Genomic DNA, 12,858 nt, shown 5'->3' on the forward strand with positions numbered 1-12,858 from the left:
CCACTCAGAGGTATCTGTCAATTTTATTTTATTTTTCCAAACATTGTGTCATTACCTGACAAATACTTCCCTACCTCTTTATGGCTGTTCTTCAAGGAAGACATACAGAACCTTTAAAAACTGTCCATTAGAGAGCATTGAAAGTAATTGTTTTGGAAGTTCTGTCGGGTCTGTGAAACAGGCCACAATAATCATCACTTATCTTTTTCATTTAATCTTTACTGATTTCATTGGCCTTTGAAATACAAATCCTCATTTGTCTTGAGAAGAAAATGTGGAAAAGAAGCAGCAGTGCTGTGCCGTTTCCACTGGGTCAGCCCATTAGATGAAATCCACCCTGTTCTTCCCTGCTTGAGCTGAAACTTTCTCTTTTGTGAGTTCTCATGATCCGTAACTTTTTTTTTTTTTTTTTAAGGATGAAATTCTGAAAGCAGCTGTGATGAAATATGGCAAAAACCAGTGGTCACGTATTGCTTCATTATTGCATAGAAAATCAGCAAAGCAGTGCAAAGCCAGATGGTAAGTGAGAATAGCCACATTTGGGAATATGAGATTCATAATTAGTGGGAATTTAGAAATTATTACAGATTGGTTTATGTCCACAGAGGAACAATAGTTTTAAGATTGTTTGATTTCTGCTATTGTGGATATTTCAAATTCCTATTGCTTGAAAGTAATTGAACAAAAGTAGCCAGATGTTCTCTTTGCCAGTGAGTGCAGTGTTAGCAAATGCAGGATCACTTAAAATTGTGTACGTTATTTTTTTTCCTTGTATTTACACATTTTTAATCAGTGGGTATTGCCAATGAAGTAAAATTGTACGATATTAATAATCTCTTACAGGTAATTTTCTAATTTTTCATAATGAGAGTTTGGCTTGAGGATAAATGTTTAGCAATTGCACTGTGGAATTCCATTTTATATAAAAAACATAGAAGCTTAAAACGAATGCAAATACATCCAGTATTTGAGAATCAGACTTAGTTTGTCAAGTACTGAACTGCATGTATTTATTAGAATACTTCATAGAATCATAGAATCACAGAATGGTTTGGGTTGGAAGGGACCTTAAAGATCGTCTAGTTCCAACTCCTTGCCATGGGCAGGGACACCTTCCACTAGACCAGGTTGCTCAAAGCCCCATCCAGCCTGTCCTGGAACGCTTCCAGGGAGAGGGCATCCACAACTTCTCTGGGCAACCTGTTCCAGTGCCTCACCACCCTCATAGCGAAGAATTTCTTCCTTATATCTAATCTAAATCCACCCTCTTTCAGTTTAAAGCCATTACCCCTTGCCCTATCACTACATGCCGTTGTATACTTCTGTATAAAGGTAACAGTACTGGCATGATTAATGATTAGTAAGGTAACTGTTGAAAGATCCAGACCAAACAAATCTACCATTTCTGGTACCTGTTACTGCGATTTTTACTTTTCTTTTTCTGTGACTCCTTACTTCGCCAGAAAGAGGGGGGAAAGGAAGAAGAGGCAGTATGAAAAGTGGTGGATAAATAATGCATTTTAAAGCTCAAATACATATGTCATAAAAATACTCATTTTGTTTGAAATTTGCATGACAAATTTTGAAATCTCATTGTGATGATTTGGGTAAACACTGTTCTGAATTAATTCAAGACAAATCAATGGGTAGCTTGGATCTGTCGTCCTTAATTTTTTCACTTTTTAACAGGTATGAATGGCTAGACCCGAGCATCAAAAAGACAGAATGGTCACGGGAAGAGGAGGAGAAACTGTTGCACCTGGCCAAGCTAATGCCAACCCAGTGGAGAACCATTGCCCCAATTATTGGGAGAACTGCTGCACAGTGTTTGGAACACTATGAATTTCTGCTGTGAGTTACTGTTTTGCTAGAGGTGCATACCAGGAAAATCTGCGGAGTTTGTTGTAGCGATGTGTCATTCCCTTCTCCCATGGTGCTGAAGTATGGTGGTTTCAAGTTGACCGAGTCCTTTTGTAGAAAGACCATTTCTTTTCAGTTGATGTGTCTAGCTTGAAAGAAGAAGCTTCTGCAACCTGGAGGGCAGTCTTGAATAGAGATAGGTGTATATTTTCTTACTTCTGGTCATTCTGGCTAGAGGAGTGTCCAGATTGATGCTTTTTATAGGCTTCCATTTCAGGTTTATTTGGGTATTTTTTGACTGGCTGATCAGCATGAGTGGGTGTGTGAGAGAAGAAAAAAGACAGACATAAAGCACATGTTGTTGAAATGGCTGAATGTGCAGCCGTCATCTCTGTATGCTACAGAGGGTTTCTTTAGGCCATGAGAAGAGAAGGAAAGTGCTGTTTTCCCTTGTGAGCCTTCTTAATTCTGGTGTGATTGGTTGAGAATAAAAGCATCACAGGAACTCGATTGTTCATTTTGTCGCACTGCTTGAATTCTTGTCCTCACTGTTAAAGATTACCCGAGGAGAGTTCTCTACTATTAGCTTTGTCAATATTGTATTTTATATAATACTTTATTGTTGTAATGTAATGCTATGTTGGCTTCTTTCTCTTGTCTGATTTAAGGTTATGTCACTGTACCATGTTCATGAATCTTTTCTGCAGTAATTGTATAATTTTTATGTATAAAGTTTTATGTGTGGTACATAGTACAAGGTTACTTTTTTTGATCAGTCTTTGGGTTGTTATGAGCCTGGGGGAAAACAAAAGAGCCAGTTGTGACATACATACAATGTGTTTTTAGGGACAAAGCTGCTCAGAGAGACAATGAGGAAGAAACTGCTGATGATCCTCGGAAACTTAAACCTGGAGAAATTGATCCAAATCCAGAAACCAAACCAGCCAGGCCAGATCCTATTGACATGGATGAAGGTAAGATAGGAGTTTGTTTACTGTTCTGGACAGAAATCTGATCTCCTTGGTTTTTCTTTTTACACAGCCTCTGTACCCTGGGTTTCTTTTGTCTTTTTTTCTCCGCCCCTGATCATTTTTTCGTACGGGTTTTGTCTTATTTCTGTATCTGGGCAGTCAGTTACACTTTTCCGGTTTTCTTTTCCTTTTCTTGGTATGTTTTCTGCCTTCTAATCTGTCTTTGTCATCTCTTACCATGACTGACTGTTCTTTGCCTTGACAACTGCTCTGCTTGTTTGCATTCTTATTTCTGTATCTTCATCTTTTCCCATCAGTGCATACCTCCCACGTGAATCCGTGCTAAAGCACAGGAGGACTACGTGACTGTTCTTCCTTGCACATAGCAATGTTATGAACTAAAAAATTAACATTGCTAAAATTACATGAGTGGACCAATGGTGTTTTTGAACAGTCAGGTTCACAAATACAGCGCTCTTGCATCCGCATGTAAATGAAATTAACAAGTTCTCTAATCCAGTACTTTTAGATGAAGATGTAAATGAAATTATAATTTCATTAGTGTGGTCAACTTGCCTCTTTATGTAGCTATTTTGATTTGCTGTAGATATTAGTTGTATTATTTTCAACATTAGGCATTTTTTTCTTAAAGTCTTCATTTCATCTGGCCAATGATTTAGAAAATATATTGGAGCAACTTGGAGAAAACTAGTTTAGCAGTCATGCAGAATGCCTGTGAAAACATTGATTCATTCAGCTTTTAAAGATTGCTTTGTCATCTTAATGTCACTTTTTTCCTTTACTCCCATCTTTAAGTGCAAATTCATACTGTATTTATCTGTACTATTGTAGATGAACTTGAAATGCTGTCTGAAGCTAGAGCTCGCCTGGCTAATACACAGGGAAAGAAGGCCAAAAGAAAAGCAAGAGAGAAGCAGCTGGAAGAAGCTAGGTAAACTTATTCTTAGTTTCATATAGTGGGACTGATGTTGTTGACACTGGAGCATTTACAGTGCATAAAGTCAGGCATAGCCTTAAATCTTTGCAGAATCAGACTTTTTGATAGTCATTTGTGACAAGAACTTCATTCTTGTTGTTTAATTATGTGCAGCCCTATCTCAGCAGCAACTGATTAAAGTAGTACCAGATTTTAGGATACAGGAGCCACCTGTAGGTATGCACTTTAAATCATGTAGTGTTACTGTTTCTTTAGACGACTTGCTGCTCTCCAGAAGAGACGAGAGCTTCGGGCTGCTGGAATTGAGATACAGAAGAAAAGAAAAAAGAAGAGAGGTGTGGATTATAATGCAGAAATTCCATTTGAAAAGAAGCCTGCCCCTGGTTTTTATGATACATCAGAGGAAAACTACCAGTCCCTGGATGCAGATTTCAGGAAGCTACGTCAGCAAGACCTGGATGGAGAATTAAGATCGTAAGTGTGTGTTATAATAAGGAGGGAACAGTGTATTTGAAAAAAACCCCATATATATACCTCTAAAAAAATGTTAAGTCCTGGAAATGTCTGAAATATCATGTGGGCAGGAATGGTATTTTCTGTTGGACAGACACTAGTGCAGGTTGCTTCTGCCTTTTCAGTCTCCTCTATTTTTTATCTTTCTAAAAGGTCTAGTTGACCTTTTTTCCATGAGAAAAAGTTCCTCATGCACATTCTTACTCTTTAAATGGAAATCCTAATTTTTTTGAGGTTCATTTTCTTTTAGCAGTAGATCTGCTTGTGTATTTGCAGTCCTTTCTCCAGTAATAACATTATTAAGATTGCTTACAAGAGCAAATTTTACTTGTAATATTACTTTTGATGGAATTGTTCTTAAGTAGAATCTCCTTAAATGCTTAATTTCTCCCCCTCCCTCAAAAAAATCCCAAAACATGCAGTTGAGAAATCAAATGCCCATCTTCATCGTGATCAGCATGGCACGTATTTAATTGTACAATTACATTTCCCACTACTTCTGCCAACTGCCTTTTACTGAGAGAGTAGGTCCGGTACTACATACGATTTGGTTTATTAGCCTGTGATTTAATTGATTCTTTCTGTATGGCTCGTGGTTCAGAGGGTCTGGCAGGAGCTTCAAACTGAAGCTTATGATTTCACAGGCTGACTCCATTGCTGTTTGAAGAAAATACCATTTTTATTAAATACTGAAGAGAAATTCGTTCCCATATCCCCCAGAAAATGTTCGTCTTCCCTTAGCAGCTGCTGGAGAAAAAGGGACTGTTCACATCCTCTCATTCTTGCTATGTAAATTCTTGGACTGACATTTTTTTCTTGCTCCAGTGACCCTGCTAATTGTAGCTGAAGCAATCACCTGTTGCCTAATTCCATAATTTAGAAGCACTACATGGCCTTGTTGTAGGTTCTGCTGCAAGATCTGCAGACCATATCTAATCACTTAACTTCTGCACCACAAGGTGGTTCACTCTTCCTGCAGCATGGTTTATTTCAGCATATCCAACTTTTGATTAGGGTACAGGCTTTTTGCTCTTTGCTTGTTTGTTTTACTTTGTAGCTGTTCTGTGTGTTCTAAAATGATTCTTTTATCCATAATGACAGTGAAAGGGAGGGAAGAGAGCGCAAAAAAGACAAACAACATATGAAACGGAAAAAAGAGTCAGACTTGCCTTCAGCTATTCTACAGACCAGTGGAGTGTCAGAATTTACCAAAAAAAGAAGTAAACTAGTGCTTCCAGCTCCTCAGGTAAGCTGTTCATTGATCAATAAATGACTTATAAGGCCAATGCCAATCAATGATTTCTGTTTTATCTAGTGGATCTCATGGTTGTATTTTATCTTACTATGCCTTGGAATTTTCTCTTTTAAAGATATCTGATACAGAACTTGAAGAAGTTGTCAAAGTAGGCCAGGCAAGTGAGATTGCACGCCAGACTGCTGAGGAATCTGGAATTACAAACTCAGCTTCCAGCACTCTTCTGTCTGAATATAATGTGACCAACAACAGCATAGCACTAAGGACTCCCAAAACTCCAGCAGCACAAGACAGGATCCTGCAGGTAGAGTACAAATGTACAGAATGGGCTTTTAGTTTTAGTGCAGTAGTCAACTGAATAGAAGATATAAGTACCATAGAAACATTCCTTAGGTTGTGTGCGGTACTGGGATTTGAACTGACACGTGACCTCCAAGACACACTGAAAAGCATAGAAGCAGATCCACTTCTGTCTGATCAGTTGTCACCACGCCTCAAAACGCTGTGATACTTTTTTTTCGTATTATATATTGTGTGTAAGATTTAGCATTAACTGTTCTCCTGGTGTCTTATATAATTTCCCCTTGTCTTGGGTACCTCTCAGCATCAAAGATGTGTATGGTGTTCATGTCCTTAAAACAATGTCCTTATGTTGTTTCCTGCTTGGTTTTGCTGTTCAGCTTTTATTTCAATTAACAAGAAGTAATTAACTGCAACAATGCAAGAATATTTTCCTAGCACTTTATTAAAAGTTAAAAGATTGTCAAAAACCTACCTTTGCAATCTCTGAATTATATTTGTGTTGCACTGTGTGAGTGTCTGGGTTCTTTCAAAAACTGGTAGTGTTGGATAATGTTTTGTTGACTGCGGGGAAATGGCTAAATGAAATCAGTGCAGCTAATGTGTAAAACAAACAAACAAAAATCCACCCCGAAAACCCCACCCCAAAACAAAAAAAAACACCCTATGTTGATAATGAGCTGTTTTTCAACAGTTTTTGTTTCATGATAGGAGAAAAGAGAAGGTTCCAGACTTTAGAGGTCATGACCTAAGTCTCCATGCAGTGTTTGCCGGAATGGTCATGTTCACCTTCAAATGGAGTACTCTGACATTATATATGTCACAGTATTATGCATATACATAGTTCTGTAGCTGGATTAGTAGTCTTCTGTGAAGATAACTGCTATATGCAGTAGTTTCATTATCTCAGCTCATTTTTCAGAGTGCCTTAATTCTTCATTGTAAAAAGGAAAAATAAAAAAAAAATTAAGGGGGTCTTCATAAAAGCCCCAATTGAGTCATGGACCGAAAATCTGAATAGTGACCATCTCTTTTGGAACATTCTCTTTGAAGTGCAGTTTGGATAAACTTCATTGATGTTGAATTTCAGAGTGCAAGTGCACTGTTCCCTCTGAAAATCAGGATACTTGAGTATTCAGTCAGTAATAAATTTTGCAGATTTATGGAGTCTGGGAAACTGAAGGAAGTTGAAACATTAAATAACCAACTCATTTTTGCAGTTCCAATTTATAATATATTTTACTGGAAATGAAGATTAAAATCCCTTTCAGTGGAACAGTAAGTTTTGTAAATACCAGTGTATGAGGGTTAAAGTTAGGAAATGTTAAACATTTGAGTATTGATCAGTTTGTGGAAAATAACTCTTCATCTGTTCTTACTGCTACTGAATCTGTTAAACATGTATAGTGGAGTGTGACTCTGGAAGTCTTAATGATGTACTGCATATGTTGTCTGTTATACAGGAAGCACAGAATTTGATGGCTCTCACAAATGTGGATACCCCCCTGAAAGGAGGTCTTAACACTCCCTTGCATGAAAGTGACTTTTCGGGGGTAACACCACAGAAACAGGTTGTTCAGACTCCAAATACCGTGCTTTCCACACCCTTCAGGTAAAGCAGACTCTTCTCCTAATGGGTGCTTGGCTGGGCACGTATCTAGTGGAGGAGGGTGGAGGGAGCGGATTGCAATGTGTGACATAGTAGGTTATGATCAGTGCTTCAAAACAAATTTTAACTGGCTTTTATTTCAAGCCCTTGTACAACTTTCTCCTTCTCTGTGTCTTTCACAAGCTCAGCCACATCATCTTCATCTATATTTGTACAGTGTATAGCTCACTGGAGTTTTGGTCCAAAATGAGGTCTTCTGTGGTCTGGAGCATATAAATTATACTGAAGTAATACAGGAGTATAAATAGTAAAATGGAGTGTCATTCTGTATGTGGATCCTAGCCTTTCCAAAGTATTACCTCTGAGTCGAAGGTGTGGGAGGTCCCTTAGCCAAACCCACATTGAATTTTTGAAAAGGTGGAGTAAATATTTTATAAGCCATATATATCCAAAATAAAATATTTCTTATATTGCCAATCTAAATAGTATGGAATTGCTGGTTTAACTCTTGCAGTGGGTCCTGAATAAATATATATCCCACAAATGCCAAATACCATAGAGCTAAAAAATATTACACTTGGTACATTTTGTCTGTCAATTTTTTCAACTTAGGTTCTAATTTTACTTCTATCCGTGCTAGTAGGAAAAGTGGAGAATGAAATAAAAAGGACCTTTATGGCAGCTTTTCAAAAGCAGCTTTATTTTGTTGTTTAAAAGCTGTGTGCGAAAGCCCTGCTCTTTTAATTGGATCTGCATAAATGAATCCTTTTCTGGAGATCTGTTGGCGTCAGTGCGGTGCAGAATGAATGTAGAGTTTGGCCTGGAGTGATCTGGCTGTTCATTTGGGTCATTTTGTATTAAAAAATGTAAAGACATTCTAATTTTGTTGTTTGTTTGGGTGGGGTTTTTTTGTTTGTTCGTGGTGGTTGTTTTAGCTTCTGAAGTTCAGATTTGCACATGTAAATATGGTACCTATGTATCGACTTGCTTGCACAAATGCTCTATCAGTGTGAAAATCCAAGACCTTGAGCAGAGAGAAAAAAAAAATATCCATTAAGTGGTTAGAAATAAATACAGGGAAGCCATAACTTTTTAAGGAGGCAGAGTAGTGAAGCAGAGCCATCGTCTTATTATTTAGACCAAAAGAGCAAATATTTAAATTAAGTACACCTTTTTTTCTTGTGATGGTATGAAATTTGTAATATTTTGATGGAAGGTTTTTATGGAAGTTACTGCCTTGCATTAGGTTTTTTGTTTTGGTTTTTTTTTCACATCCTAGTTATAAGAATTTTCTTGAAAAGTATTAAATTGAAAATTGTAATAGGGTTTTAAACACTGCATGGAACTGAGACAACTAGAAAAAAACAACCCGCTTACTTGGAAACTGTTTTTTATGGAAAGTGAGCATGGAAAGTCAGCATAAAACTTTTCTGCTGGTATAATCGACAAAGTAAATATATCCTATGAAACATTCATTTGAAAACATAAAAATTCATTTTGCTGTTTTTTGTGGGTGTCATCCTGCAAATGTTATTGCTTGTATTTGTCATACTAAATGAGAATTCATAAAAATCTGTGAACAACCTCAAGCAAGAGGAAAGTATCACTTGCCTGTCAGAGACATACCCAGTAAATAAGGCACTGTTGTATCCCTTAAAAGAGGACCAGTAGTGTGTGTCAGGCCATATACACAGTTGTGTTTGTCCACATTATGGCATCGTACTGGCACTACAGAATTACAGTAACTAGTAGTGGAAATGATGTATTAAATCATCTTGTTCAGTCTGTCTCTGCCAGGGTTATTCTCTGCAGCACACATACTTGTCATTGCTGTCAGAAAATATTTACATAAGTGTAGATGAGTACCATAACGTAGGCTTTTTTCTAAAAGTTTTTCCTCTTCCTGAACTTGTTTTCTTTGAGACATTTAACAATGTCTTATCAGTTTATTTTTATTATGATCATCACTATGTGAAACCTCATTATAGGCTGGCAACAGAAAACTTGTGACTATATCCAAGACAATGTCTGCATGCCTTTCATGTAGTAGGTTATTGGGATAGAGAACAATATTTCTTCCCAGTCTGGAGGAGAAGCAACTGAGGCCCACAAAATCTGAGACTTAACCCGTCTTGCCTAACCTTAGGTGCTTAAAAGTAATTATTGTAATGTAATTACTCCTTCAATAATCAGTGAAAGCAAAGAGGCATCTTCAGAGGGATTCATTCAATTGTAAGATGGGACAGCTGTTAAGCCAGATGAATGCAGAGTGAATGACTTGCCACAGGTGGTAGGGAAATCAGAGCTTGCAATTAAATCCTGATTACTGTGTCCCAGAATAGTGCCTGGTAACTAGATAATCTCTTCTCTCAAAAGTAACTGTGGGAGTTTGTGTTGATGTAGTTCCTGAAACTTCTCTTAACATAATGACGTGCCTAGATTTCAGCTTGACAGGTACTTGGTTACACCTTGGCAGGTTTAAACAATTTATTTTTTTGATTCTTCTAATTGCATATTATGGTTTCACTGCCTCCCAAGAAAAAAATCTAGATTGAATTTATTAACGGTATTTACATAACTTTTTGCAGCATTCAGACTTTTGTAAGTAGAGCTCTTCGGGGTAAAAAATAAATTACTGTATCCGCACTTCCTCTAGAACACCTTCTCATGGACCAGAAGGCTTAACTCCTCGTGGAGGACTAACTCCTAAACCTGTGGTTGGTACAACTCCTGGTAGAACTCCACTGCGTGATAAATTGAACATCAACCCAGAAGAGGGAATGGCAGATTACAGTGACCCATCTTATGCAAAACAAATGGTAAGAAGCACTTAAGAAGTGGATATCAGTGCTCTATTAATTTCCAGGCTTTTTAATTCTCATCTCCTGAACAGAATTTTATTTTATAGCAAGTGTTATTTCTACCACTTGTCTACAGGTCTGTACTCATCACCTGATAAAATCAAATCTTTATTTGAAAAAATAGAAATCTTGCCACTTAGAACGGCTTTCAGTGTGCTCGGTAAAAGCACACTAAAGCTATTCGTCAAAGAAGACATAGTTAAGTTCCAGTCCTACTTGTATCTTTGAAGCTGAGCAGGAAATGTATCTCAAGGAAAGATTCATTTTTCTTGCAATCCTATTCAGCCCTCAAATCCCTCATCATCTTGGCTTCCCGATTTACCTACAGGACCTTTTCATCAGTCTGTCCTGTTGACAACGTTGAGCTAAAGGAGTTTAATTTTTGCCATTAGGAGCACTTGGTTTTGAGATGTCCAGTAATCTGAGTCCCATCCAGATTCTTTCATCGCCTTTGGCAACAGATGTTTCCATTCTTGGAGATTCAGCCAGATATACCCTGCCAATTAGACATGGTATAAAAGGGCATATACCTAATAGGTAGCACCTTGGGAGCTCCTTTTATGTGGCTGATTCTGCAGCCTTAACTGTGGCTTTGGGTATCTCCCACCAGAGCTATTGACATTTTTCTTTTTGGGCTAGCTAAGGATACCCACTTCAAGTTTTTGGCATGTTTTTCTTGCAAAAATAACTCTTCAAGTTCAGAATTTTAGGTTTCCTCTTAGCTTGAAGGACAAAGTTTATTTGATGTCCTTATACTTACTTTGGTTCTGTCTTAGCCTTTTTATAGTAAAAAGACTTTTTGCTGCTAGAAGGAAAACCGGGGCTTCAATTTCCTGGTGGACTCCACTCGTTTCCAGATCTGGTGCTGTTTGTCTCATTTTCATACTCTGCCACAATCCCCAGATTTGTGAGCAACTGCAAGGAAAAAAGTTCCCAGTTAGGCTTGCAAATACCCCTGTGTCCATCATCAGCATAGACAAATTTTCACATATTTTCAGTTTCTTGAAAGGCGTTTATGTGAATCTCTGCTATTGTACTGAAGTTATTGGGAGGCGAAGGTGCCGTGCTGTTGTTTTACTTGGGTATTTCAGCCTGTTTGAAGATTTCATTAGCTATCTTTAAGAAAGCTGTGTGTGGTTTTTTAGCATCAGAGAGTTTCTGTGCTTAATAGTCCATAAACTCTGGGGTGGTGGTCTGTAGGCCAGCCTGGATGAGTAACATGCCCCTTTTGTCAGAGTTCAGAGATTTTGTTTCTGTTGGCTTTGCAGCAGACTAAGATTGCCAGATTATGTTAGTCGTGTATCGTTCATGTCTGTTAATGTAGATGAATGGGATTTGATTGTAGTGCATGAGTTCAGAAGCATTATATCTTATTGTTATTTCAACAGGAGAGAGAGTCTCGTGAACACCTGCGCCTTGGACTCATGGCCCTTCCTGCTCCAAAGAACGACTTTGAGATTGTTTTACCTGAAAATGCAGAAAAAGAACTTGAGGAACATGAAGTAGATGAAACCTTTGTAGAAGATACTGCTGATATCGATGCCCGCAAACAGGTAGGCGTGTGTGATGCAGAGAGTGCCTTTTTTTTAAAATAAAATACGTTCCTTGTATGGTTCTCATAGTTTCATACATGTTTAGTGGAAGTGGTACAGCTTCTACAGAATAACAAAGTAAAACGTACCTGTTTTCTGTGCTGCCATCAGAGTATACACACACAGAGGCTAAATCAGTTTTCTCTCTGAATCCTTTTCTTAATTTGTTAATGTTATGTATCGCACATAATTTTCTACGATGAAGTCTCTAAGAGTGTGTATGTCCTACCTCCTGCATTTGTCCCCCAAAAGGTAAAAATATAATTAAAAGCATTTTTCTACAGAGGCACATGCTTGATTATAAGCATGTGAGAATTGTGCTTCCCCACCCACCCCGTTTCAGGTTATTCTCCCAAGGTTAAAAGTTACTGTTTGTGAAATGTAAGACGGGTATATACAAATTCAGGCAGTCTGGTAGCACACAGGTAGAAATCTGCCATGCAGTGAATTGCTCCCTTTTGTATGAGTTGTACCATGGGATTACCCAGACAGCCAAGTTGTGAATGGGTCCCTGTTGTTTTGTTTTGTTTTGTTTCAGAATCAAGGAATGCTGGATAAAGCACTAGCTTAAATTCTGCTGGTTAAATAGCTGTACTAGCCGGTAATTAGAGACACTTCAAATTTTTCTGTTTATAAGAACAGTCTCTTTTCCATTTATTGCTTATACTGATTTGTGTGATGCAAATCTGTTTTTGTTATATACCTTCAGATAAATGGTTTTTTGAGTTCAGAGGGGTTTTTGTCAATGACTGTGCTTTGACAAGTGAACAAAATATTTTTAAAAAATCCTATGATCTGATATCTTCTAATATGATAAACATTTCCCAGAATTTGATTCCTAGCATGTCCCATTTGGGGAGGAACATATTATATACATTTATTTGCATGTCTTGTGCACACATATGCACACAAAAAGTCTGCATAAATACAGGTAATTTA

The 12,858-nt window shown here is 37.7% G+C and overlaps 1 protein-coding gene across 2 annotated transcripts in view; it reads left to right on the top strand.

Annotated features, from left to right (window-relative positions):
- The window catches only part of CDC5L (cell division cycle 5 like), a 37,498-nt gene that overhangs the window by 2,141 nt on the left and 22,499 nt on the right, over window positions 1–12,858 (top strand). For both annotated transcript variants that reach the window (XR_012672854.1, XM_075144897.1), the window contains exons 2-11: window positions 416–519; window positions 1,690–1,851; window positions 2,707–2,834; window positions 3,684–3,783; window positions 4,045–4,263; window positions 5,404–5,548; window positions 5,673–5,861; window positions 7,321–7,469; window positions 10,123–10,285; window positions 11,716–11,880. Coding sequence is in view for 1 of the 2 variants with exons in the window: in XM_075144897.1 (XP_075000998.1) it covers window positions 416–519; window positions 1,690–1,851; window positions 2,707–2,834; window positions 3,684–3,783; window positions 4,045–4,263; window positions 5,404–5,548; window positions 5,673–5,861; window positions 7,321–7,469; window positions 10,123–10,285; window positions 11,716–11,880 (1,524 nt within the window). In the remaining variant the exon portion in view is untranslated. The remainder of the gene's footprint in view (window positions 1–415; window positions 520–1,689; window positions 1,852–2,706; window positions 2,835–3,683; window positions 3,784–4,044; window positions 4,264–5,403; window positions 5,549–5,672; window positions 5,862–7,320; window positions 7,470–10,122; window positions 10,286–11,715; window positions 11,881–12,858) is intronic.

The sequence above is a fragment of the Calonectris borealis genome, chromosome 3 (genome assembly GCF_964195595.1).
Source record: "Calonectris borealis chromosome 3, bCalBor7.hap1.2, whole genome shotgun sequence".
Classification (NCBI taxonomy): Eukaryota; Metazoa; Chordata; class Aves; order Procellariiformes; family Procellariidae; genus Calonectris; species Calonectris borealis.